At 46.9% G+C, this 27,999-nt stretch overlaps 2 protein-coding genes across 8 annotated transcripts in view; one reads left to right on the top strand and one right to left on the bottom strand.

Moving 5' to 3' along the window:
* Positions 1 to 27,999, top strand: part of LOC146990054 (isocitrate dehydrogenase [NAD] subunit alpha, mitochondrial) — a 242,259-nt gene that overhangs the window by 96,939 nt on the left and 117,321 nt on the right. The window lies entirely within an intron of this gene.
* fhod1 (formin homology 2 domain containing 1) lies at positions 230 to 27,227 on the bottom strand. 7 transcript variants are annotated; one of them, XM_085768151.1, is made up of 28 exons: positions 26,969 to 27,213; positions 22,536 to 22,642; positions 20,709 to 20,773; positions 12,669 to 12,736; positions 12,463 to 12,568; positions 12,285 to 12,379; positions 11,834 to 11,945; positions 11,637 to 11,731; positions 11,262 to 11,405; positions 9,960 to 10,354; positions 9,489 to 9,599; positions 9,032 to 9,115; positions 8,604 to 8,630; positions 8,029 to 8,079; positions 7,281 to 7,447; positions 7,148 to 7,198; positions 6,880 to 6,969; positions 6,632 to 6,792; positions 5,914 to 6,507; positions 5,043 to 5,198; positions 4,764 to 4,946; positions 4,552 to 4,671; positions 3,996 to 4,157; positions 3,726 to 3,916; positions 3,205 to 3,397; positions 2,775 to 2,946; positions 1,834 to 2,010; positions 230 to 1,015 (listed from the first exon to the last, which is right to left on the bottom strand). In XM_085768151.1, the coding sequence occupies exons 1-28, from the start codon at positions 27,131 to 27,133 to the stop codon at positions 933 to 935; spliced, it is 4,125 nt and encodes a 1,374-aa protein (XP_085624277.1). In that variant the 5' UTR covers positions 27,134 to 27,213; the 3' UTR covers positions 230 to 932. The 7 variants fall into 7 exon arrangements, with proteins under 7 accessions (XP_085624277.1, XP_085624283.1, XP_085624292.1 ...); XM_085768157.1 differs by having other exon boundaries at positions 9,032 to 9,112; XM_085768166.1 differs by lacking the exon at positions 8,604 to 8,630 and having other exon boundaries at positions 26,969 to 27,227.

Below are 27,999 nucleotides of genomic sequence, written 5' to 3'. Positions count from 1 at the left end.
AATCGTGATGCCCTTGGATCGATCACGTCAACACTCAGTCAATTAATAACTAATTAGTATTAACAAGTAATTAGTATTAATAAGTATTAATAACTATTAGGTGCAGGTGTCTCCCGCAGGTGGACCAGTCTCCCCCATCGTCAGACACTGACTGTGCCTCATGTTTCTTGATTGTTAAGTCATTATTGACACGTGATTATTGGAAATAACCAGATAACAACGTAATAAGTAAATTAAAATGTTGTCTTTATTAATGTTACCTGCACACATTATCATCTTTACACAACTTTAAGTTAAAACAGTGTGTGTGAACAGTGAGGAAGCTTTTACCTGCCAGTCACACACACGCACACGCACACGCACATGCACGCACACACACACACACACACACACTGACTTGAGGTCAGAGGTCAGAGAGAACACCTGGAATGAAACCACACACTGCAAAGTACAAAAAAACAAAAAAACACCACAACTGTGCTCAGAGGAAACGACTGTAAGCACACACATTCACACACACACACACACACACACATATGCGGTGATGAAGCAGTGACATGTGATTTGTGTTCATCAATTTTGTACCTCATAAGTGAATTTCGTGACTTAAGTTGAAGTTTGTGACGTGACACATTCACCCTGACTTTCCAAACTCTTAACGGTTTTTCAAGGACTTCTCCATGCAGGCTGGAGCAGTAACAGACAAGGGTTATTCTACTTCCTGACCTCTAACGACTCGTCTAAAAAGGGCCGCCCCCTGCTCACATCACCTGTAAAACTTTATTAAACAACACAATTGTTATAGTTTCCAGGATGTTTGAAGCCGAGTGTGCCTGAAAAGTTTGTTCAGTTTGAATCCGGATGATGAACACAGGATGACTCTGTGGGCTGGTCTGGATTCAGTGTCTCTGATTAATAGACTGATCAATTGATCAGACTCTGTCTCCTGACTTGTTGTTGAGTCCCAGAGCCTGAACCACGTCCACACTGAGGCCGCTTTTCAGAGTCCTCCTCACTGAAACACACACACATACACACACATTAGTAGACAGGAAGCAGTTTTTTATATTTTGCATCATCACACTGTCACTACCAGTAACTGTCACTTAGCCTACAGGAAGCAGCTTCATGTCTCGTGTTTGAGCTACTAAACTTTTTCCTTAGACATGTTTGTTCTGATTCTGGAGTCTAGAAAACACATCATTAGCAGCAGCTTGTGTTAGCACTAAGGCTTAGAGATACTTTATTGATCCCAAGGGAAATTCAAGTATTCAGTAGCAGCACAGAATATACATAATATAAAAAGTAATATAACACAGAGAAAAAAATATATACAAAAAATAAGTTAGCAGTGTCTGCACTTTGTATAAGCACTGTGTTAGTAAACACAGTGCTAATACATCCTACTGAATTCAGAAGGGGAAGGTCCACAGAAAGAGCTTCTGCTGTTTTTTGATAGGAAACAATAATAAGCTGATAATCACAGGTAAACATGACCTGCAGGTGACCTAGACTCCTCTGGTCCGACTCATTTCAGTCCTGTATAAGGAGCAGACCGAGTTCTGAGGGTCGGGTCGTCCTCCACCACAGAGGGAGTTGGGTAGAGGGGGTTATTATCAGTTGTGAGCAGATTTACTCTGGAGGTGAAAACACTGATATGAAGATAGTGTCCTGTTGTGGACACAGTGCTGCTGTTGTCTCAACAGAGTCTGAACCAGACCGTGACCTTCATAAGACCTGAGACCAGACGCAGGACCTGGTCTCGGGTCCAGGGTTCATACTCAGCATTCTGGGACAGTCAACTACCATCACACGATTAAGACATGCACTCACATGACTTCCTGTTGAGTCTGGACCGTTTGCGGGTCTTGGGACTGGATGCTCTGTCTGTTGGATTCTGGGTAACAGATTTGACCAGTCGGTCCATGATTTCATCTGTGGCGTCATCCTGGGGGGAGGTCCCGTCTTCTTTGGCTACAGACATCTGTGGTGGACTCACCCTGCCCATACCTGCAGACCCACACCACAACCAGCACCAGATTATTCACCAGGTCTCAACCAAACCAAGTCTCAGGTGAACCTGAGGAAACGGTGCCTCTCAACTTCCTGCTTCGATGCAGAACTTCTCACCTTGAACAGGTGAAGATTAAACAGTCAAATGTGGATTATTAACTGTAACTTCAGCAAGTATTTTTACTATGACACTGTAACTATAGGAAGTAGTTTCTCTTCTGGTCACATGTCTGTCTCTATGCCTGTGTCCGAAATCACTCACTCACTACTCCCTACTCACATATATAGTGTGAGGAGGACTATTATTGTTAGTGAACTCACTCACTTTTTCAAATGAAAAAATACTTTCGGACACTACTCCACCGCACAATTAATTAGATATTAACGTTGCGTAATTAAAAGTTCCAGATCAATGCTGACTGTGATTGTAACCGTGATCCGTGACCGCAATGCATGATGGGATAGTGTTCTCTATCCTGTATTTGTCTTTCCCTATGTTCTACTTTCTGTATGTAAAGCGTCTTTGGGTCACTGAAAAGCGCTATATAAAATAAATGAATTATTATTATTATTATATAGTGAACATTAATAATCACTAAACATTCGAACACCACTACAAAATGGCGTAGTGTGTAGTAGTGAGTAGTGAGTGATTTCGGACACAGCCTATGCCTGAGGTCCCTGTGATGTCATCAGCTCTATAGAAACAGTTCTGTGACCTGTTGACAGGCCGTTGTCATGGAGACAGAGAAACGTCTTACTGCGGATGGCTCTGGAGCGCCTCAGGCCTCGGGGGTCTGTGTTGTTGCTGCTGCTGATCAGCAGGTTCTTCATGTTCTCATGCTCCTCCTCCTGACCAGTCTCCGCCTCCGCTGCCACGGAAACAGGGGAAGGGCTGTCCTCATGAGGCACTGCCCCCGAAAACTTCTCCGTCTGAGAGAAAGATGAGGAAGAGGAGTCAACAGATCTACAGATGCTACGATGAGAGGAAAACAGAACAGGGTGCATGATGGGAAGTGAAGGTTTTATGATCATCGTTAAACTACGCAGACATCATCCACAGCTGGACTACAGGACCCAGATCCAGATCCAGACCCAGACCACTGATCATTTTGTTACTGATCTGGCTCTGCAGGGGTTGTGTTGTGCCTGTGACCTTTGACCTCTGTGACCTCAGTGGGTCAGGGTTACCTCAGTGATCATCTTGCCCCGGGTCTTGGTTCTCTCTCTGTGGGCGGCGCGTTTGCGTTTTAGGGTGAGGACTCGCTCTCTGGTCGTGCGATACTCCAGAGAGAACTCACTGACGATGCGACAGAAGCTGGTGACCTTGATGTCTCGGACCGAGGACGACGGCTGACCCAGGAACAGCAGAAAGGAGTGAAACCTAGAGGGGAGGGGGCGCAGTGGTCACTGCAGTGAACCCTCTGTCTGATGGTGACCTAACTCTAAATGCAGCTAAGAACCCAAGATCCAAGGCGACCAAAACACAGAAACGAATGCTTAGCACCACATCTGTCTGACAGCGGACATAGTATGTGAAGAAGGAACATCCAGGAAACAATATTACTGATCGATTTGTCAAATATGAACTTTGTACAGAAAATTACAATTAATCAGGAGTCAACTAAAGTGTGTTAGCAGTTACGTTGCTAAAACTAAACTTAAAAACAGCAGCTCTGGATATTACATGTAGTTTAGTGCGTGTGTGTCACCTGTTGATCACCCTCCTGTGCACCACCTTCAGGATGATGATCCTCTGCGTGCAGTCCTTCAGGAAGTCCGTCAGCTTGTTCTTCAGCACCGCCTTTGTCTCGTGTTTGGCCACCACCTTCAGGTTGTCCCATGATGCTTTGCAGCGTCTCTCCAGCTGGACCAGGTTCTCTGAGAGCAGCTCGAAGTCCACCTGGAGAAGACATGGCCTGGTCAACACCTGCCTCTACCTGAACCAACACCAACACAGCTACAGAGCAGGAGAGTCGTACTTTGGCTGAGCGAGTGATGGCGGGAATCTCCGAGTACACGTCAGAGCATTCTGGGTAATTTTCCACCACCAGGCTGCAGGTGTGATGCAGCAGAGACTGACGGTGAACCGTGTCCTTCACCTCCACCACCTTCTCCAGGTAACCCAGCTCGAAGCCTTTAGCCTGCACACACACACACACACACACACACACACACACACACACCCAAGTATGAGATTAAAGCAGCTGTTGTCTATTCAAACACAATTTGCAGGGTCAGAACCTCATCAGAAAACGCTTCCCCTGGACTTAAGAGGTTCTGCATCGTTTTTCTTTCTTTTTTTTCACCTGTTTCAACAGGGTTTTGAATTGCATGTTAACTATTATTCTGCTCACTGTCACTGTTTTATTTTGTCTTTCTCAGTTTTCTATTTGTATTCTGTGTTTTAAAAGGTTTGTGATGCACCACGTGACCTCGTGCTGCATACTTGTCTGAACTAAATCACTGCTGTGAGGTGTGTTCAGAGTCAGACATACTGGTAGGTGTGTATCTGTGTGTGTGTGTGTGCACCCTCACGTTGGAGCTGTTGAGGAAGTTGCCGATGGCGAGCAGCGTGGCGAGGATCCTCCTGAAGGTCTGGTTGGAGGCGAGCTGTTCCATCCCCAGCTTCAGGTCAAACAGCGGCTCGGCGATCTCCTGCAGGGGGGCGACACCACCTGAGCTCAGCAAAAACGTGACAGAAGTTTTGCCACATCCCACCCCCCAGATGTGCAGTTACGTTGCGTTACCTTCTCCAGCGCTTCGTAGTTGAGCTTGTAGGCCCAGAGCTGCAGGCGGGGGGTCAGGGCGCTGATGGAGGCCAGGCTGCACAGGAACTGCTCGGCGGTGCCCAGAGGGACGTCGGGGTTGGCCAGCTGAGCCTCCTGGATCCTCTGTTTCTCCTCCTCAGTGGGGGTCATGGTCAGGATCTTCTACTCAGGACAGATGGGGAGGGGTCAGCTCAGTCTGGTTACACACACACACACACACACACACACACATACATAGGAACAGGAAGTGACCCGTACCTCGATCCCTTCCTTGCTGATGGCAAACTCGTCAAAGTTGAGAATGGCGGTCTTGATGACATGGACGGCCGGCAGCACGGTCATCCCGATGTTGATGGCATTGCTTCTCTTTGGGTCAAGAACCAGGATCTCAGACTTCTTGGTCTCAGGTCCTTTCTACGCACACACACACACACACACACACACACACACACACACACACACACACACTCAGAGTATGTTCCTGTAGGTTTGGCGCCTCTGACTCAGGTGGTCATGATTCACATCTCCCTCTTGTGGCAGGAGACAATACTACAAAACAGACACTGAAAACTGCTGAAGGCTCGTTTTGTTCACTTGAAACTGACTTTTTCCTTGGTGCGGACCTTTTGTGGAGGTGTGTATACATACTACCGGACCCTGGTGCGGATCAAACAAGTGAACCGAGACCACCTCTGCAGCTGGGACTCGGTGGTCCGCACCAGAGTCCGAAAAGAACCCTGGTACAATTTGTTTGTGGTGTGAATGCAGACCCAACCTGTTCCGAACCAAATGCAAAATCCAAGCACTGTTGTCAGAAAACGCTCTTTAGCAACACTCGTTAGCAACGTGCCACCCAAAATGAGCCATGGGTCAACATGGAGCAGAGAAGAGACACAATATGAGCCCTCTGCAGGACACCCGCACATCACACACAACGCGGACCAACTTTGTAAACAAAAGCACGTGTCCCACAGTCGTTCACTGTGGGACACGTGCTTTTGTTTACAAAGTTGGTCCGCTTGTAAAAAATGCAATGTGAATACTATCAGACTTTCTTGGTGTGAATATGCCCTTAGTTTGGTTTGTTTGTTCCAGAATAAATCTGTTCATTACCAACAGGTGAGGTTACCTTGGCAACGGGGAGCTCTTTGGCTTTGGACTCAAACAGGTGCTCCAGGCGCGCAGTGTCCACGGCAACCTTGTCCAGCGACGCCCACACTGTCCCCCGGCCGAAGCGACACTTCTGAGGGCGTTCGGACTGTTTCAGCTCTTTCCAGAACAACTTGACCGTCTTCTTCTTCTTCTGAGCGGACGCCCCCGCCGAGGACGGGGGTGGGGGGCCTGGAGGAGGGGGGGGAGCACCTGGTGGAGGTGGGGGTGGGGGTGCGGGTGGGGGAAGACACATACCCCCTGGTGGAGGGGGCGGAGGAGGAGGAGGAGGAGGAGCGCCCAGGCCCGGGGGAGGAGGAGGAGGGGGAGGGATGCCAGAGAGTCTACAGGCGGCAGATGAGTCGAACGTGTCCATGTCCAAGACGTCGATGTCCTCCTCGTCCAGAAGGTCGGAGAAGTCCAGGTCTTTGATGCGCAGGGCTTCTGCGCTCGGCTGCAGCTGGTCCCAGGCGTCGGCCGGGCCCCCGGCGCCCAGCGGGGTCATCTGGGTGGTCTCCAGGCGACGGGCGTGGCTCTCCACATCGATGCTGCTCTGCTGGCGCAGCTGACGACTCTAGAGGGGCGGAGCCACACACAGGTCAGCAGGAGGATGGATGACATCATTAATACAACCAGGTCAAGCCCACATGGCCCAGAAGCAGAGCCCCACACACACACACACATACACACACACACACCTGCTGTTCTTCAGCCAGTCGGGCCCGTGCAGCCTGCGTGGAGCCTTCCAGTCCCTCTAGCTCCGCCCGGCGGGACGCAGCACTGTCGCTGGGGCTGCACGGCTCCACTGAGGCTCTGAAGCTGGACAGACGCTCCAACACACGGCCGCGGGGGCCGAGGTCTAAGAGGAGGCAAACACACAGAGGTGACACTCTGACACAATCACAGAATGAAAAGAGACATCACAAGTTGACAGTAAGACACTCACCCTCTTCTTCTGTGGTGTCTGGAGTCTTGGAGTAGAGCATGTCCAGCAGGAACTTCTTGTCGTTGGAAAGAGTGCTGCACTGACGCTGCACTGTTGCGCACACACACACACACACACACACACACACACACACGATTATATATCCTGTTTCACCAGTGGTTTGATGCACACTTAAGATTTTCCTGAACAAAGTTTCTACATAGCTTCGCCTACTGGACACTGAAGCAGGAGCGACAGAGCAGAGGATTGTGGGTAATGAGTCTCTTACCAGGCTCTTTGTGGGAGTCTGAGTGTCCGTTAGCGTCTGAGCTGCTGGCGACTGCAAACACAGGTGAAAAAATAAATAATATATAAATCTGTCAACAACATGATGTCTTATCTTGTAGTTGTTCATTGTTCACCATGATGTGACGGCTCCGGAGTCGGGGAGGCCCCTCCCTCCTCTGCAGCTGGCTGTGGGCCCGGGGTTATGACATCATCAGAAGATGACAGCCTGGCCTGGCCGAGCTGTTTGCTCCGCCTCTTCTTCTCCCACTGTGTGGCTGCCAGGCTGCGTAGGAAGTTACCTCTGGAGGGGGCGAGGGGAGACAGGTGGTGAGAGCAGCTCAACATCACAGAACACAGACGTCCTGAACTCTGTCTGCACACATCACATCCACCTCCGACTCTCTCTGTTTCCATGGAGATGGACCAACACACTGTCACACTTGAATTGAATTGAATGAACTTTATTGATCTCCAGAGGAGGGAATTTGTTTGTCCCAGCACCACATAACAATAAAAGACAAAAAAACACATTATATATAATAAAAAAAAACTCCTTGGCACACACACATCATTCATTAAAAATATGGTCAGCTAGAATGCACAATATGAACATGACGGAGAAGAAACCCAAGCACTGAATCATCTCAAAGAAAAACAACAAAAAACCTGATTTGTTTTCATTTTTCACTGCAAAACCAAACCAGATTAAACACCGCAGACCAGATCCTGCCCCGCCACCAGCAACGCACACACACACACACGCACGCACGCAGGCACACACGCACACACACACACGTGCGCTTGCAGCGAGGCACCGTCAACAGCTCCCAGAAAATCCTCTCTCCAGCTCCCAGCATGCAGTGGGACTGCAGCGGTACTTACTCAAACCTCTTCAGGACGGGCTTGTCCAGATTTACATTACAGTCGTCAGCGCTGCAGAGACACAATACAGAGCTGAGCACACGCACGCACGCACCCAAGGATTCAACCAGGGTGTCTTCACACCAGTTCACTCTATGTCCCTCAGCCACAGCCACCATGGTGGCAACAACACACACACACTCACACAGACATGTTATCTCCACCAGCCAGTTTCCCATCATCCTCAGCTGTGACCACAGGTAACAGCTGCACCCCAGAGTCCTTCATGTCACCAGAACCAGAATCAGAGGCTGAGGAACAGCTCTGTTCAATTGAACCAGAGCTGGATGAAGACTAAAGTTATGAGTTCTTCATCCTCTGATGCTGCAGGAAGTTTGTTTACATGAACACTGGTTCCAGACCAGAACCAACCGAGGCGTCCTGGGTTAGACAGACACCAGGAAGATGAACATAAAGATCAAACTACGTCTGTAGAGACGTGGACATGAAAACACACAGAGAGGAAGAGACGAAGAAATAAAAGGTACTGAACTACAGACAGACGGGGGAGGGAGGGGGGAGATACATGTACTCACCAGAAGGGGCTGTCATCCTCCCCTGAGCTGAGGGGTGGGGGTGGGTGGGGGGAAAGGAGGAAAGAGGTAGAAGAAAGAGAGGGGGAAAGATTAGAGCAACGGACTAAATACTATAACGTTATAATGGAGGGAGAGAGAGAGGCAGTCACACTGCAGCTTGTCCTGCTCACTCTTCAGGGTTAAATCTGCATCGCCGTCCAGAGACCCCACTTCATTAGAGGTTCAGACCCAGAACCAGAGAGCTGGTCCAGAGACAATAAAGAATACAACTTATGAAACAACCAGTGATCAGGATCAATGGTTCCTCACTGCTGAATCACATGTTCATCGTTGTCCTGTTTTTCTAGAGTTACTGTTCATCTACAGCATCCTGGTAACCATAGTTACATTACCATGGCTACACATCCAAGCCCAGCTGCTCAACTTACTTGAAGGTGGTTTTAGTCTCCGGCTTGTTGTTTGGCTCCGGACTCAACTTCTCTGGTAGAGAGGGATCTGAGGAGGGAGAACTACTGCACACAAACACACACACACACACACACGCACACGCACGCACACACATGCACACGCACGCACACACACGCACGCACACGCACGCACACACACGCACACGCACGCACACACACGCACACACACGCACACACACACACACACAAAAAGATTAATCTCTGTTATTCTGACAGGTGTATGCTTGTGACCAGTGTGTGTGTGGGTGTGATTTTTGATCTGCTATCTGAAGGGAATCCTCTGCTCTCTATAGAGGAGCTCAAAGGTCAGAGGTCATCACCGCAGTGTGACCCATGAGACCAGAACACATCACCACCATCATCTGAAGTGTTGGAGCTGGGGTCAGGGGTCAGGGGTCAGAGGTCAGGCTCTACAGACCTGCAGGAAGCCGTCGGCTCCTCAGAGATGGAGCTGGTTTTGGAGAAGAGGCGGGACTTCCTGCTCAGACCCAGAGCTGACATGTGGTGACTGAGGAAGGAGCGAGTGTTGCTGGTAGGGGGTGAAACAGGGGAAACACCCGGTCAGAGACAGTGAACCCACCACCAAGAAAGAACCAGAACCAGAACCAGAACCAGAACTCTGATAAGTAACATAATTTAATCTCAATTATCCTAAGTTTAAACAAAGAGTTTTTTGTGAGTCTACACCACTTTCTTAATTAATCTATCAGTTGCTTGTTCAGAAAACTGGACCAGGACCAGAGTTGATCAGGTGGAAGCTGATCAATGACTGAAAAGTGTCAGTTAGTTAAAGCTGCAGGTCGTTAGTGGACAGTGTGTTGAGATAGAGGAGAGATGAGGAGGAGCGACTAAATAACCTGTTCACCCCTGACCTCGGGCTGTAACTTACGGGCTGGTCGGTGACTTCAAGTCCTGGTCAGGGGGGGCGGTTCCATTCGGGGCCGCATGAGGGGGCAGAGGAGATCCGGATGGGCTGAAGGCGGGACTGCCGGGGTCAGAGGTCAACGGGGACTCCGCCCTACTGCCGAGCCCCCTGGTGGGGCTGGGGGAGGAGGCTGAGGAGATGGGTGGTGAGAGGGGGCTGGCGGTGGACTGGAGGGGCGGGGGCGTGGGGGAGGTGCGTGGCGAGGAGCCGGCGGAGGAGGACAGGAGGTCGGGGAGGTTCTGACTGGACGAGCGGCGGCTCCTCCGTCCATCCTGGTCGCCTGCCGATGTCTTCCTCCTCTCCTTACGCAGCTGAGGGGCGGAGTCGTCCACTTCGCCGTCCTCGTACCTCAGAGCATTCTGCACAAACGCACAACAACCGTCAGGACCAATCACAGTGACTCCTGCGTCTGCTGTTCACACACAGTGAGCCGGGCCCTCAGAGCTCTGGACTAAAAAGCTGAATTTAAGGTTATCGAGGTAACTTCAGGTTTAACTCTTTCAGTCCTACGACGGTGGTTTACTTGTTGAGGAAGTCCGTCACCATGGTAACAGACGTTGAACTCCTCACCTGCTCTGGAGAAGCCTGACTTCAGTGGATCAGATCAATGGAAACACTGAATCATTAATGAGCAGTAGATATTTATATTGATTGTATTGGAGTTGTTTTGCTGCATGTGTCCACTCAACATGGACAGTTTATCACAGTAACTAAATATATCAGAACCATAAATTAAACACAGATTCATTCATCTAGACAATGATGATGATTTTACTCTTCTTCATTGCAGAATTTCAGATTAACAGGATGAGACTCTGTGACCAGAACTGGAAATAAAAATGAATCCTCTGATGTTACACTGATCCATCTGATTTTAACATGTCAAACAACATTAACATTAACTCCATAATAAAGTTATTCATATTCGTATTTGTGTAACAGTCAGACACATCAGATTTGTGATCATATTGTTGACGTTTCTCCTAGTTGACGTGTCTGTGCCTGAGTTCACCTGCAGGTGTCTCTGTGTCTAGATCATATAAAGAACATTATTCATGGTTCTAAAGATGAGCGCTCTCGTAGACAGAGAGGTCAAACCGGGGTTACCTGACCCAGACGACGAGAACCAGCTTTGTAGCACAGATAACCATGACGACCAGTTAACCAGATAAGAGTTAACCTGGGTTTGTTAAACTTTGCTTTGTAGTTCAGAGCTTGGTCCCAGCTCTGTGTTTATTGCTGTTGTTGTGTAACTGTTGTCAGTACCTCGTACACAGTGAACTGGGCCCTCAGGTCCGGCTCTGTCCCCTTGTGGTTCATGTGTTTGTGGATAACGGTCTCCATCCCGAGCTGCTCCAGACTGTCAGTCACATCGTAGAAGGAGTCCTGGTCAGGGAGGGCGGCCAGAGTCTGACACACACACACACACACACACACACACACACACACACACACACACACACACACACACACACACACACACACACACACACACACACACACACACACACACACACACACACACACACACACACACACACACACACACACACACACACACGTTACGATAGCTGGACCGGTTTCTTCACGAGTTGGTCTACTCAGTCTGTTTGTTTACTGTTTACCTGACTGGTTGTTTACCTTGTTGATAAGCGTCATGGCGAACATGAGCAGTTCTGTGTCAGAGCCATTTCTCTCCTCCAGGATCTCCATCACATAACTCCATGGCTTCACACCTGTAACACACACACACAGTTCATATATGTGATGTAAACTGCAGGTACCTATGCTGTAGCTACCTGGAGGGTGTGTGTGTGTGTGTGTGTGTGTGTGTGTACCTCTCTGAGCATCCACTCTGTTGACAGCTGAGATCAGTAGAGGGCTGTTGGACTCGGCATACTCCACGAAGACGATGAGCAGCTTCAGTGACGTCTTCACCACCAGACGAGACTGAGGAGACAAATGTGTCAGTGAACGTCCAGCAGGGGGCTCCACCGCTCCACAATGATGTCACTGACTCATTGACTCTCTACCACCCTGCAGAGTCCGCTCCTCCTCCTCCAACTGTAGGCCACACCATTACAAACTACACACTGACAAAGCTACAGAATTTACAAGTAGAATTCGGCCACCCTTTCAAAATAAAGCAGCTGTTTTGAATATCAAAATAAAGCTCTGCAGTTAATCCTGATGTTTTTCAGAATAAAGCTCTGTAGTTGTTAATCCTGATGTTTTTCAGATTAAGGTTTTGAACTAGTGTTCGTCAGAATAAAGCTCTGTTGGACTCACCATACTTCCTGTTAGTGTGTAGAGCCACTGCACCGTCTCATTGTGGTTTATCACTCCGTTCATACCGTCCACAAACAGCATGATCTGACTGAGAGCTGCGGATACACACACACACACACAGTTACACAGAGTTACAGACAGGGAGAGAAAGGTTGAGGGTGAAGGGGTGGAGTCTCACCTCTCAGGATATAGTTCTGATAGTTGTGATCAGCCTCGGCTCCAACTTTAATGAAACAGGTCAAACCCTCAGACGCCACAAACTCTGGAACCAGGTCCTTATCATCCTGAGAGAGACAGAGAGGGAGAGAGAGATTTCTGAACTGTATAAAGTGTTCTGGTGTTTCTGCAGAGTTTATCCAGAATCTGTGTGAGTGTGTGTGTTACCTGGAACAGCTGTTTAAGAGAGAAGAGTGACCGTCTGAGCTCCGGACCGTGAGAGTTGTACAGCTTCTCTGAAACACAGGATGTGACATCATGTGAGCACCTGGACTCCATCAGATGTAGAAGCTGCAGATGTGTGAAACACCTTCGATCATCACAACAGTTTCAGTCATGTGTCAGAAAACTTTGCGTCACCTCCTCCATGTCACATGGATCAATCTCCAGGCCAAACTGAAAATGTCTGAACTTGTATCTTTAAATGTCTTCCATCGCTAAAGGACCGACAACAAAAATCAATTGAACGGTGCTTCTGCTTTTAACCATTTTTGCCACCACGACTCCCCTGCTCCTGGCACTTTGTTTTAACTTGTATTTAATTGTGGCCCTATTCATTGTAATGTACAGTAATTGTATTTTATGGATGTTTGCTAACAATGTGTGCTGCTGTCTTCCTGGCCAGGTCGCCCTTGAAAATGAGATCACGATCGCAACGGGTTTTACCTGGTTAAATAAAGTTTAAATAAGAAAATTAAATAAAACTTCAGACACAGACAATATCAACCACCTCTGTGGAGTCTTGGGTTATGACTAATGGGTGATCCGTTCAGTTCTGAGATCTAGTTTAACCCCAGAGACCTAGATCAACTCCAGAGATCTAGTTTAACCCGAGATCTAGGTCAAGTTATGAGATGTAGATCAGGTCCTCCACACCCTTCTGTCTGGTTTCAGTGACTTCTCTTCTGTGTCATTACATCCTACAGTGGCCTGAACAGGACAATCTGTGGCTGCGCTCACATTCCTCACACTCTTGTGGGTTCTGGTCTCTCTCTCTGTGTGTGTGTGTGTGTGTGTGTCATTATTCTAAGGAACCTACTCAGGACGTGTGTGTGTGTGTGTGTGTGTGCAGTGGGGGGGTCACTGCTGGAGAGGTTTCTGGGGAGCGCTGGGGGTGAGGGTTTCGAAATAGCAATGAAACTATTTCCTGTTTGTTTCTCTTGGAGTCGTGACCTCACTCTACATATCACTTGGACAAACATCTTTTCTGATCCCTCTGACAGCCAATCACACTGCAGCAGCCATAAAGCCCAACGAGACAACACACAAACCACCGGGAGGCACGTTAGTAGTTCACAGTACTAAAGTAGCAGGCTAGGAGTCAGTTTGTCGCTCGGCTCCACAAATGTCTCCATTGTCTTCGTTTCTCAGCTCTGAGCAGATACCACAGTCTCCATGGAGACACTGGTGCGGGACTAGACAGAACCAGACCAGAACCAGAGCTGAGCTGCAGTCACCTGTAGATTAGCTTGTTCAAAGTATTTGTTTCTTTTGAAGACCAAGGCTACCTAGCCAACATGCATGGAGGTTAGGCTACTCTGTTTCTAGTCTTTATGCTGAGCAAAACTAAACTAAGCTAAGCTAAGCTACAGTAAGCTAAACTAAGCTAAGCTAAACTAAGCTACAGTAAACTAAACTAAGCTAAGCTAAAAAGCACCTGGTTTTCAGTAAGTAGCTGAAGTCTGACTGAAACTGATCTTGAATCATGACAACATGAAAATAGCCCATGAGAAAATTACTGAGGGATAATGAAACAGCCTCTCATAGTAACAGGAAGTCTAGGGGTCGGCGTTGTCATGGCAACGTGACATAAATCAGGCCTTGTTCCGCCAGAATGGGAGTCATACTGCAGAAGATAAAACCCCATCATGTCACAGGGCAGATTCCCATCACCTGTGTGACCGCAAGTGACCTCTGAGCTGACTCAGCGTTTCAGCACTTGAACTCGTTCTAGTGTTTGTTCTGTTGATTTCTCTCTCTCACACACACACACACACACACTTGACGCACGCATGCACTCTCCATCACTACAACTTGTGGGATGTTTGCGTGGATTCAACTCCTGCAGCACAAACAAACATTCAAAACAAACACAAAGTCTATTACCATAGAAACCCTCACAGATGATGGCGTCTCACATCAGCTCTTATTGTGAAAGGTTACCAGGAGGAAGCAGCAGCATGAGCAGAGTAAGAGAAGACGAAGCTTAAAGTTTCCTATCATGAGGACGGCGTGCAGTCAGCTCTCTGCTGTCGCCACAGAAACTCAGATTATCAGTCTCCATCCCTCCATCACAGAGAGAATAATTAGAGGGAGAGGGGGTGGGGTCAGAGAGGCGGGCTTCGGAGAAGCTGCTGAGTGATTATGTGGTGTTACTAAATAAGAAAAAAACAGTTAATCAATCCAAATGGACAATGAAACTTTCGTTGCGGCCTTGTAAGCTAGTCTGGACTCCTTTACTGTAACTTCCTTTTAAACCTTTTAAATAGGTTCTGTATTGTTATTCATTTACTGTCTCTTTTTAATCTATTTATGCGTATTGTGGAGCATAACCCCCCCCCCTCCAGCTCAAGCTTTTCACAATACTTGTACATCTGAGTGATAATAAACTTCTTGACTCTTACAGGAGGAGGGTTGGGGGCGGAGTCGGGTTTGCTCACTCAGTCCAAAGACCGTTCAATGAGACGCCGACTCATTCTGCCCCTCATCGGGTTCATAGTACCAGCAGAGGGTCACATGATCCAACAGTACTTTACATTATGTACAGCACTTTGTTTCAGCTGTGGTTGTTTTAAAGGGCTCTATAAATAAAGTTGAGTTGAGTTGAGTACACTCATTGTACGATTTACGAGTGTGATTTCAGCTGGAAATACTGATTTTTCATTTACACTCAACCCCGCCTCCTCCACCGCCGCCGCTATGCACACCAGTGTCACCTACTGTGTTTTCTTGGACCACACTATTGTCTACCAAAGTCTAATTAGCTCATCCATGGGTTCAAGTGAATGTGTAATATCCATAGCCTCGTAAACCCGCCTCTCCCGGAACTGCATTTCATTTCATTCTGAGGGAGAGTCTGGCCTCATCCCCGCTCCAAGCGTCTGGGGTGGGCGGGAGCTGGGCGGGAGTAGTAGCGTTGACAGACAACCCCATTCAGCCAATCAGCAAGTTGGTGTAGTGACGGGGCTTTGCACCAGTCGGTCCCTGATTGGCCAACGTGCTGTGTCAATCACAGCGGGCGACACTGATTGGCTCGGCCTTCTGAGGGTTTCAGTCCAAACGCTTAGAATGGGGATGAGGCCAGACTCTCCCTCAGAATGAAATGAAATGCAGTTCCGGGAGAGGCTGGTTTACGAGGCTATAATATCCATACACTGTATAAAGGTCATGTCTGAATACGTTCGGTCAAACTGAGAATGAGATGGATGAGCAGAAGACAACATGGCGGCCTCTCTGACTCTGAAATGAATGATCATCATCATCATGAAGATGACGATGTTTGTTTGGTCTCGTTCCTTTACACCTGGAGAATTTGACCTGTAGTCAAGCGTCTCCGTAGCAACACATCTGGATGTTGCTCTTGGCCCCATTGAGGTCTTTGTGGGATTTAAATTAACTGTGACTCTGACTCAGGCTCGTTGTGATGTCACAGCGTCGCTCAGCATGTGAGGCACAGAAATAGAAACAGCAGCAGCTGTCATAAAGTTGTGATTGACTACTTCACAGTCTGGTATCAAAGGTCACAGCACAGAGAGACATTTCAGACAGAGGCAAAACATCTGTGTCCACAGAAAGACAGAGAGAGTTGCAGTCCAGGACCATGTGACTCAGTGTGTAAGCTAGCCCAGTGTGCGATCTGGTCCTAAACGACCTCGCACAGATCGAGGGTTAAAAAATCTCCACTGTAAGTTTCATGTCTTCAGCTCTGTGACGTGAAACCACAGAGACATTCCACATGTCTGTTGCTGCATTTTACACAGAGCGTGTGCGTATGTCTTTAACATTTAATCACTTCTAACTATTCAGACAGAGTCGCTATTTCTGCGTAAATTACAGAAGAGAAGAGGTTTCAACAAACAACACACACATCCCTGTGACCACCCTGACAGACCTGCAGCCTCCTGTAGCTGTGAGGCGTTCGGGTGTCACTGGAGAACAAAGACCTGCTGTACTTAACATCAGTGTAAAAAACATCTGGTCTTGGTGGAAACGTGTTCCTGAGCGACTCACCACTGTTTGGTGAGTTGTTCTCGCATGTTTCACCACAGGAGTTGAAACTAAAAATAAAAGCTGACGTCAGAGTTTAGAGCTGAACACAGGACACAGATCTGCGCTGTGTTCAATGTCCAATCAGGAAAACACAGCTGCAGCCTGTCTCTGACATGTTCTGATCAGTTTATCTGTTCAGAGATAAATATCAGTAAATATAAATATCACACACAGACGGTGTGTTTGAGGACACAAAATGGAAAATGGACACGTTTCACATTGGAGAAAAAGTCCACACATCTGATCTCAGGTCGGAGTCGCTCGGCCTTAATGACCATAATCAAGACTCATTATCAGACATGTTTATGTTGGGGGAGGGGCCACAGCTCCACACATGAACACACAGCTTCATCTGGACCGACCACTCACTGACAGCGAAATGGAGCTGATCTCAGTTCAGCTCGGAGACAGACATTGTTTTATAGTTTCAGCTGATGAGGCTCCAACACACAGAGCAGAGGAAACTGAACTAAACTTTAATGTTGTGTGGTCAGCAGATGACCACACTATGAACTATATAATAAACTATGAAGCAGACTATATAACCTGTTGTTGGTGTTTACTGCCATAAAGTTATGTAACACAATGTCATTATGTGACTGATGAAATTCATTATGATTTTCTGAAATTCATGTAATGAAGTTGAACCGCATCATGGGAAATGTAGTTTGTTTTTGTTCTTGTGCTTTAAACCTGCTGTAACAATGAAAACTATATTTAATTACCTGTGTTTAATCGTAAAACTTTTGAAAAAGTGAGTCGAGTTAATGAAGTTGAGGATTCACTGTCACCTTTGACCCTCAGCTGCATCAGAGCTCGCACACGCACCAAGCACGCACAGTCAGCTGATAAACACCTGATGACTCAGCTTCACCTGAGATTGAGCTGCTGCTGCGGCTGCTGCGGCTGCTGCGGAGACTCCAATGACAAATCTAGACCAGAACCGAACCTTGTTTGTTCATAACCACCACAACTACCATTATTATTATCACCCATTATCTCGCATGATGCCTCAGTTTGCTCGACTCCACCTGAGTCCTGTCAGGAGGGCGGAGCTGCTGTGACTGTGGGTCAGAGTTCAAACTAAGGGCGGGAGGGGAGCTGGGCCACAACAGCTAACCTTTGTCCCATGGCCCCTGTCGGCCCCCAGGAGGACGACCCAGCCCAGGTGAATATGTTCACCTGCTGAGCAACGACAGCGTCACTTCTGCTCTGCAACAGTGACTCATCATGACAGAATGAGTCACTTTGACCCAAGATGGCCACCGCACAAACACCGCCTCAACACAACAGCTGAGGAGGAAGGGAGAGACGGGGCGGGGGACGGTTGGGGGGGGGGGGCGTCCCTGGATTATTGGAGCTATAAGTGTTTTATTATGCCAACACACACAGAGCAGCTGAGAGTGTGTGAGATTCCTCCGTCCTGACCTCACACTGCGAGCAGGGACGAGGCCAGTGGTGCATTCATGAGCAGTCCGTCACACTGTGAAAATAAGCTTAGTAGAAAACACCACTCAGCTCAGCTTTCACAGTAAACACCTAGTTGGTCATCACCATCATCAGGGGGCATCTGATTGGTCGCATCTCCATCATGGTCTCCTCCGTCCTGCAGGTAGTTCCTGCAGTGCTGCAGGAACAGCAGATGTTTCGTGGTGGTGTCGGGGTCATGACCAGTGATGATGGAGTAGGAACGCGGCCTCAGACCGTGGATACGACTTAATAGAAATTTTCACTACGTTTCTCTTTAATACTTCAGTATTGCCGCGGTTCCTTGGCCACCAGCAGGAGCACTGAGCACAGGGAAGGTGGAGTAACGTCCAGGGAGGGGGGGTGACGGCGGGAAGGATTCCTGTGTTTATCCTGAAGAAACAGGAAGTGACCCAGATAAACTTAGTGTGGTATTTCCTGTTAGTCCCTCTGCAGCTAATGGAGTTAAAGTGACGAGCTAAGTCGCTTCACTCTGTTTGAAGATGCCATTATTGTAGTTTTGATGAGCTGCAGTGGGTGGGGCTAGCAGAGATACCTGTTGGGGCCTCCTCTAAAAAAAAAAAAAAACAGTCAGACATATGTGTTGGCATACAGGATTTTCAGTTTCAGCTCAATACACAGGATGTTTTCTTGTGGTCAGTGAAGGCATCATTAGCATCACTGTTAGTCTGTCATCATGTTGTGTTTACATTCCTGTCAGATCCAGAGTTCGGGGGGTGGGGTGGTTAATGTGTTCCTGTTTCCTTGTGATGGGAAAGATGAGCCTGAGCTGAATGTGTCAGAAACTCACGTACAAAACCTGCAGCTGGGAATCAACCCCACGACACAAAGGGGACAGTTCAGTCAGTGTGTGTTGGTTCATGTCCTGCTGAGTCTGAACAACAACTGACCGATAAAGAGAGACATGGAAGGAAACACACACACGCATGTACGTACACACACACACACACACATACACAGCTTTGGCAACATTGTTCCAGGCAGGAAAATGCAATTTTGTGTCTCCATGTTGAGTCATTGCAGGATGTGACTGAGTTCAGATTAAGAAACACACACACACACACACACACACACACACACACACACACACACACAAACACAAACTGCTGTGTCGGTGTCTCCGCTCTGGAAAAAAATAACCCTTGTACTCCAGCAGCAGAGACTGTTATGCTGACAGCCTCAGTCTCAGGGTCAAAGGTCAAAAGACTAGGGAGGCATGAGGCAGTTTAGCTAAGTTTCTGAGGTTCACCTGGATGCATCGTCATCTGAGCTGCAGCTCAGAGGTGAGGTCAGGACGTGAAGGAGCATGAGTCAGATACTTGACATCAATGATGATTCTGAGCTTCACACTTTCACTTCTGCTCTAAGGAAGAGGAGGAGGGATGGGAGAGGGAGGAGAAAAGGCAGAGAGAGAGAGAGATGGAGGGAGAGAGAGAGAGTCACAATAGCAGAGCGAGGCCTTGAAGGAGGAAGCGAGCATGCTGGGAAATCCCCACCAGAGCAGGAAGGGCGGGGCCGTGCCAGGCAGAGCGCGGAGGGAGTCATTGAAGTGAAGGGGGGAGGAGGAGGGAGGAGAAGGGCACTGGGAATGTTGATCTTTCCCAGGGAAGGTGAATGTCAGCACAAGAAATAAACCGTTACCACAGCAACTGATTCAGTAAACACGACGATGAGATAAAACTTCAGACGGACTCTGACAGAGCTGATTCAGGATCAGGTGCAGCTCCTCCCCCTCACCTGACCCACCCACCCTCAGCCCAGGTGAGTCTGACTCCTCCCCATGTGGACCGAGTCAGACTGAGGCTGGGACAAACGCTTTCATTGTTTATATTCTAATTGTTATGCGATATGATCACAATCATATTGTTATTCATGATAACTCAACGTCATTACCACACTGTCAATACGTTGTGTTGACAGCGAGCGATGCAGGTTACAGGGTCACTGAGGTCACACCTGCATCAGCCACATGTCACCTGTCAGAGCATCATGTCTCAGTCTGGTGTGTGAGCACAGATCAGTTTCTCAGACGCAAATTCAAACTGGAGTTTTCAGAGCCCCCCCCCAAAACACACACACAGACAGCGGGTCATTGTTTGTAGCCTGACAGGAAACACAGTTGAAAAATAAGTGACGATTCGGGGACTTTGACGCTGCTGTTTTCTGCTTCCTGTTTACAGCGGCTCAGTGCAGGACCAACACCTCCAGAGGATGGGAGACAACACTTGGTAGAAACTTTTGAGGTGTGTTTGGAGACCAGGTGAAATGTCAGGAGCTGAGGTGAATGTTTGGGGTTTTTCTGCTGTTCAATGAAGAGGAGGAAGGGGGTGGGGAGTGGGGGGCAGGGGTTGAGCTGAGCAAGGAAGACGTCACTGTGGTGAGAGTGCGGACCGAGACAGGAAAGTTTCCCCTGACTCATCAGCGATGGAAAGAATCAGAGGAGGTAATTACCGAGGATGGAGTGAACACGGACGGAGAGCTGAGTCCTAAGGATCAGGATCGGCTTCTTCCCCCTCCTGTGGAAAAACAGAGGAAGAGACAGAGAGAGAGAGAGTCAGTGTCTCAGGGGACACGTCCACAGAGACTCAGACTCACTGTGCTGTGACCAGTGCGACCAGTTCGTATCAATACACACACACACACACACACACACACACACACACACACACACACACACACACACACACACACACACACACACACACACACACACACACACACACACACACACACACACACACACACACACACACACACACACACACACACACACACAAGAAAACCAGCTTCACATATAGTCATTGGCTCTTCCTCCTCCCAACACTTTGATTGACAGCTGCTGTCGTTATGTGAATTCATATTAACTCCTCATCTGAGTGACGGCAGAGAACTGATCCCAGAATGGATCAGTTTCCACATAAACCTACAAATACAGACTGTGGCAGAGTCTGGAAAGAACGACAGCATGGAGGTATGGAAAGAATGAGATAGAGGGAGAGAGAGAGAGAGAGATGGAGAGAGAGAGGGAGAGAGAGAGGAAGGAAAGAAGGACGAAAAACAAGGAAAGGGGAGAAGACTTTTTTTTGTTTGTCTAAGAGCTAAAATAAGGAACAACACACACACACACACCATTTTGAGGTCCACATTCAGATGACGTCTGGACCCTGTTTTTAAACCCTGAACCTCTTTACAGCCGCCAGAGACTCAGCTGGGAATAAGCACACACACAGGCGCACATGCACACGATGACATAACAACATTTAAACGTGTCATTATGGAGGTTTTCCAGAGCCAAACTGTGCTGAGAAGCAAAAAAAATGTGTCTGCTAAAATGTGACGTGGCTAATGTAGCTAACTGCCCTCTGAGCTGAAGTAGTTCCTCTCAGTATCTGTGTGTTTACATCAACAAGCTGACGGAGACTGTGGCTGTGACCAAACACTGAAGCTGAAGTAATGGACTAATGAGTCTGACAAAAGAATGTGTCAAATTCAAGTTGTTTTCTGATCTGTTTTCAGTTCGTCCAAATTAATCTGATCAACAAAAGAACAATAGTTTCCTTTATCCATCAGCAATGTTTTCCTGTTTGGTCTCATGACGCAGAATGACGCCTGAGAGGACGACATTTCATCATCAGTTACAGCATCATGAAAATAAATCTAATCCATCTGCTCTACAGACTCTAATTAATAAAGAATTGCTCAACAAAGGAGTTTCAGATGATCAATAAACCAACAAACATGTGGCCGACAGTAGAAACATAAACACACCACAGCTGCAGCAGCTGGAGACAACCACAGCTGTTAAGTCCAGCTGTGATCTGTCAGCGGGACCTGGTGTTTGAAGCTCCGCACTGACAGAGAAGCTGCAGAGAACCTTCACCTGCTCACACTGAGCACTGTCAATAAAGTTTGATACAAACTTCAGGACAACCATGGTGAAGCTGTTCCTGTCAGTTTTTCGGCAAGCAGTCTCTGCATTTGCCTTGAAAACAACTCATATTTGATGAGTTTGATGAGGGAAACCAAGAAATCCCATGAGCCTCCGTAGCGTAGCTCTGAGCAGCTCACGGCTCTGCCCGCCGTTCTAAAAATAGCCTGCACCGACAATTAACGGTAACAAACCTACTCCTAACACTATATGGATTATGGCAATGGGCCAATTTGCCAAAATGTTGAACTATACCTTTAAACACAAACTTAAAATGTGTAACAAGTGGATGGACACACAGGTGACCACGGATGTGAACAGGCGCAAACAGGTCTAACGGGGAGTCTTACCCTACGTCTTCATAGAAGCTCTCCAGGTCGTCCCTCTGCTCGGCCAGAGATGAGTCCAGGTCCAGGTAGTTTCCATTAGGAGACAACTGAAGCGTGCACTCCTCCAACTGAGACAAACAGATGAGACAGACAGAGTGAGACACAATGTGCATGAACGTGTTTGACCCCGCCCCCAGCTCATCTCAACATTCATCAACTCCACATCAGTGTTGAAGTGACAGATCAATAAAGAGAAACAAGTCTCTTCTTCACAATAACCCACATAATAAAGTTCAGTCTGTGTGTGTAGTTCACACCGGGATTAAACTGAGCGGCTGCTCTGATGACACATAAACACAACCCACAGAACCTGCTCCACACCTTACTCGGTCAACACGCGCACACACACACATGCTCACAGCTCCTCCTCGTCAACACCTGCACACAGAGGGAAGATCAGACAGGAGCAGGTCGACAGCCTCATTTAACTCATTTCTAAACAGCTGGACACACAGTTTAATGCATATCTGCATCAAATGGGTTCACATCTGCACAGTAAAAGCAAAGAGAGGACAGACAACAAGTTCAATCAGCTCCTAAATCAGTTGACAATCGTCTGGGATCATGTGACCAGCTCCTGACTGCAGTGTATCATCATGCTGAGGCTGAACACAGCAGACTTCGCTGTAAAGGTCTGAAATCTCTCTTTCTCTGGAGCTTTATTGTGGAGGGACATCAAACAGCAGCAGCAGCTTCCTCATCACACTGATGGGTGTTGATGTGTCACAGTGAACAGACATCAGTGCGATGCCAGTGTGTGTAATTTGCATGTTTAAATGTGTATAGATATTTTACAGGTTTTTCCTTTATTCCATTATCCATTTATTCTTTTAATATTAATATTTATATTAATATATGCTTGTTATATTTCTATTAATGTCAATATGTAACATTAATATACTTTAATATATGACATTTTGTTATATGAATATTATCATATGACATTTTGTTATATGAATATTATCATTAACAGCTTTTATTTGGTCATACAACTCCAAGGATTGCTATTGTGCAACACATTGAAAACTAAAATGGTGTAAAATTACATCAAGCCTGCGTCTGTTCTAATAATAAACTTTATTAATACGACATGTTTGAATCAGCTCCACTTTTCTGTGAGCTTCTCCCGTGTGTCAAAGTTGAACATGGTTGTTCTCGGTGCTTTAATGATCTGCTCCATGTTTTTCAGGGGATAAAACTCAAAGCAGAGTCTGACTGCTCTCTGAATGCGACCCAGAGGTGGAAGAGTTTTATCCAAAACCGTGTTATATTTCATGAGCACAGCTCGTGCGATAAACTCTGAACACTAACTCTATTAATAGAGCTGAGACACAGAGTGAGTCATGAACAGGTACAGAAAAAAAAAACAATCAGGTCTGACGGTGACGGTGACCAGCAGCTACTGTACCTGCACAGTCACATTCCTCCAACAAGGCTCTGTGTGTGTGTTGGTGTGTGTGTGTAAGTGTGTGTACCAACACATGACATCACCTCAATGCGTTGCCTTCCAGGGTTCATTCCTGACCTTGATTTTCATGGCTGAGCAACATGAACCAACCTCCACTCACATTTCAGCCCGTTTAAAGAATCAAGTCAAAAAGCTTCATCACATCAAACTGAAAACAAACGGGAACCATTGACATTATTTTCCAGAGCCTCCTCTCTTCTCATTGGCTAACACCGACCTATTGTTACTAGAGCTGCAGAGAGAAGCCTGACAGAGGAGATGTGAAACTACACCGAGATGGTTTTTGGTTTTTATGGATCAACAAACACAAGACTGTATCTGTTGATGACTGTGAATGAATGTTCAGATGTGAGAACGTCTGAGTTTCCTGAAGCTACAACGTCACTGCCAATCAAACAGGAGAATAATTGTTTCTGCTCAATATAACAACCAGTCTGAACATGTGATGCCAGCTTCAGCTCCACTACGTCTACAGCATGAGGCTCTCCTCTCCTGAAGATGATGCATTGCCATGTTACTATTGTACACTGAGACATAACCAGGAAGTGGAGGGTGGATAATAAGCATTTCATCTTTTATTATGATGTTCTATTACTTTGACCTGTGGCATTTTATATATTTTTTACTGTACCAGTTGCTGCCAAGCAGTATTTTGTATATATTTATATTTTTGTGGGTGTACGCAGTAAATATTTTTTACTCTTAGGCAATTTATTGTAGATACGTTTTCTTGATATTGGTCTATTTATCTACTGATACTTGTTTTGATACATACTTTTTTCTTTTTTCTCTTCTATGAGATTATTTTCTATGATTATCAGGTTTCTGCTTGGTGCTCTAGTGACTGTCTAATGCCAAGCAGCTGTTAGATTGGGAATGCAGGGTATTTTTTGCATGTCTCACCCTGTTTTCTGTCATTTCACACACTGAGGAAGACACTTGTTGAAACTGGCCTGTGTTTGATCGCCTGTACCAGTGAGGTATTAAAAGTTTGTAACAAAGGACACCGAGTGTTGCTGGCTTTTTCTTGTTTATGCTGTTGTTCTGCGGCCGAGCACCTCCAGACTTTTTCTTCTATTTTCAGAGTACGTGTTTTCTTTCTTCATTAAAAGATGGGATGAGACCAGCATACTTCCATCAAATAAAATCAGCCTGCACATCGTCATCGTCATCATAATCGTCCTGTTTGAAGCCAATAGAATTGATGATGCAATAGTTTGAGTGTGTTCACTTCTTATCAACAAGCTGCTGCTGTTATTTCTGCATCCGTCCATCATCCACCAGTTTATCTCCTGTGTACAGGCCACACCCTCTTCCTCCTCTACCTCCCTGCTCAGCCAACACACACACCCAAAGCCAGGAGGAGCCGAGCGAAGGAGGTGCTGTGTCGTCTCCACACTGATCAGTCCTCTGCCTCCGACAGGCTGTGCCCTGCAGGTTGAGCCCTGTGGCATGATGGGAACAATTAGTGGTCAGCGGAGGAATGTAATCTAGTGATCTCTCTGGTCTTTATCTGATTCTGCAGATTCCAGCGGGCCCCCTGAGCGCCTCGCAGAGTGTGTGAGTGTGAATCATGTGACTCACTGTGCTGAGCGACTTCAACTGCATTCACTTCCTGTTTGGAAAACTCGGCGCCTGCCGACTTGACAACAGAAACATCATCAGTGAGTCGACCACAGGAAACAGGACACAGCAACCTTTTCTGACACACACCGTCTTCACGTCGTCATGACATCAGTCTGTATTTTGACACACAGCTGCTCCATTATGGCAAAAAAACTGACTGGGTTCTTGGTGGTCAAGCGGTAAGAGCACATCCCAAAGCGGTGATCACCGACTCCTGACTGAGATCTACCTCATGTCAGTTTTTCTTCCTGCCTCTCCGTCTCTCTTTACTGTCCCATCTAATAATGCTCCATCACTGCACCACAGTAAAAACCTGTTGGTTATCAACATGATGAGACTAAACCAGCAGCACCGGTCTCAACGTCATCCAACACTCTGTCGGACCATGTCTCCATCCTCAGACCACAGAGGAGCCCACCTGGGAGAAACCAGGACCCCTGAGGACAAAACGTGTCCAAACAGGGACAAAACCTGGAGAGAGACGGAGTCTGTCTCAGCTTGTAGACGTCTGAGGACGGGACTGATTGACAGAGGGGTCACTGAGTACCAGGTTGTTAATATTAGTGCTGCACAAGTAATATCAATGTAGGTCAACATCCAAGTCCCATGATAATGCATCACAATATTGGTGTGTTTTGTCAGCACCGTCAGACGTGAACCTGCTTGATGTGTTTCTGAAGTGTTGTTCAGATGGATCAGATCATCAGCTGTGGCTGACACAGTTAAACTGAATCAAATGTAAAGCTGAATATGTTTAAATCTCCTGCTGTAGGCTATTTAATGTTTATCTCTGCTTTTATTTAATGTATTCTTTGTCTTGTTGAACTTTGAATTGTCTCCTTATAGAAGAGTCTCTTAAACTGACACAGACAAAAAAAACTGGGACCTCCATTAAAATAAAAACAACAATTTAACGTTAACAGAGTCAACTGAGTCCAGTCCTCGAGTGATTCAGCCGGTTCATTGGCCGATTGACAACGTTAAATCTGTCTAAACGTGACTGTTAATTCATCCGCGACACTTTTGTTCTTCAGGTTGAGCGCGTAGCCGCGTGAGAAACTAAATTCCCTGCTTTTCCAGGGAGTTGGGTGTTTTATCTTCAGCTGGAGGAACCTGACTCCGACATGGGTTTACTTGATTCTGGTTATTCTGGTTGTTTCTGTGTTGTAGGCTACACATGTTTTACTGTGTTTCATATAATTAGCTAGTAAACTCCTGCAGCTCAGGCTGATCGAGGTGAACCAGTGGCCGACATGACTGCTCACTGCCGCAGGTGTCTCCTCCCTCCCCGCTCACCCACCTTCAGCGGCGCCTCCAGCAGCTTGTGTATCCCGGCGATCTGCTCGCTGACCGGCAGGTTCTCCTCCACATCCACCGTCGGAGGTCTCCGGGGCTCGGGGAAGTTTGTGCAGATAAACGGATCCGAGTCCTCCAGGTACTGGACCCTGCAGGTGACGGCGGCCATTGCAATGTAACCGCAAACCCACAACGGGCGCGAGAGAGGGCGTCGGTGTTGGTGCGAGCCTCACAGAGCTGAGGCTGTGACTGAGGAGCTGCTGCTGCTGCTGCTGCTCCTGCTGCTGCTGCTGCGAGCTGCTCTCTGCCACTGAAGCCGGGGAAACACTGAAGACACACACCAGTAGGCCTACTACATCCGGTCCTACCTTTCAAAATAATAATACTAATACTATAATGGGCTAATAATAATAGTAAGAAAGCCTACCTACATTTTTTGAATCCTCCTGTCCTTTTCTCAGAATTGTAAACACAAAACTCTTTTTTCACACCATTTCTTAAGGGGAAAATTTAACTTCAAAATCCGGAACATACGAACAACAAGAAGGAGCTTTTGTGTTCCTATCTGTGGAACTAAACTATGGAACAGTTTGAATGTGGGGTTAAAAGAATGTCCAAACATAATCCAGTTAAAAAAGAAATACAAAGAAATTATTTTCAGTATGTACAGAAATGAGGGTGTCTGACAACCACAAGGTGCTTATTATTATTTATTTGCGTAGCCTATTATTTACCGACTTAGTTTATTTATTGCTCGGTTCATGTTACTTTCAGTTTGTCCTTGTATGTATGAATGTGTTTGTATGTTTTTATATGTATATGACTATATAGAGAGATAAAGACTAGTAATCATATGTTAGAATAAATCTATATATAAATATAAATATAAGAATATATTAGAATAAATCCAGTTAAATAACTCATAAATTAATTTACTGTATAGATTATAATGACTAGATAACTTGATAGATAAATTCAAGTAATAATGACTAGATAACTTGATAGATAATTTATGAATAAGGGGTGGGAGTAAGT

This window comes from Trachurus japonicus, chromosome 3 (assembly GCF_045865225.1).
Source record: "Trachurus japonicus isolate A0001 chromosome 3, Traja_1.0".
In the NCBI taxonomy this organism is placed as follows: domain Eukaryota; kingdom Metazoa; phylum Chordata; class Actinopteri; order Carangiformes; family Carangidae; genus Trachurus; species Trachurus japonicus.
Note: the sequence above shows the minus strand (reverse complement) of the source record. Positions and strands in the feature narration are given on the sequence as shown.

Excerpts from the sequence above, each read along its gene's own strand:
- fhod1 (XM_085768151.1), bottom strand. The coding sequence starts at position 27,133 with ATGGCCGCCGTCACCTGCAGGGTCCAGTACCTGGAGGACTCGGATCCG. Across the intron at positions 12,569-12,668 it reads CTCTTAAACAGCTGTTCCAG|GATGATAAGGACCTGGTTCC; the intron begins GTAACACACACA and ends TGTCTCTCTCAG. Across the intron at positions 3,917-3,995 it reads CCATCACTCGCTCAGCCAAA|GTGGACTTCGAGCTGCTCTC; the intron begins GTACGACTCTCC and ends TGTCTTCTCCAG.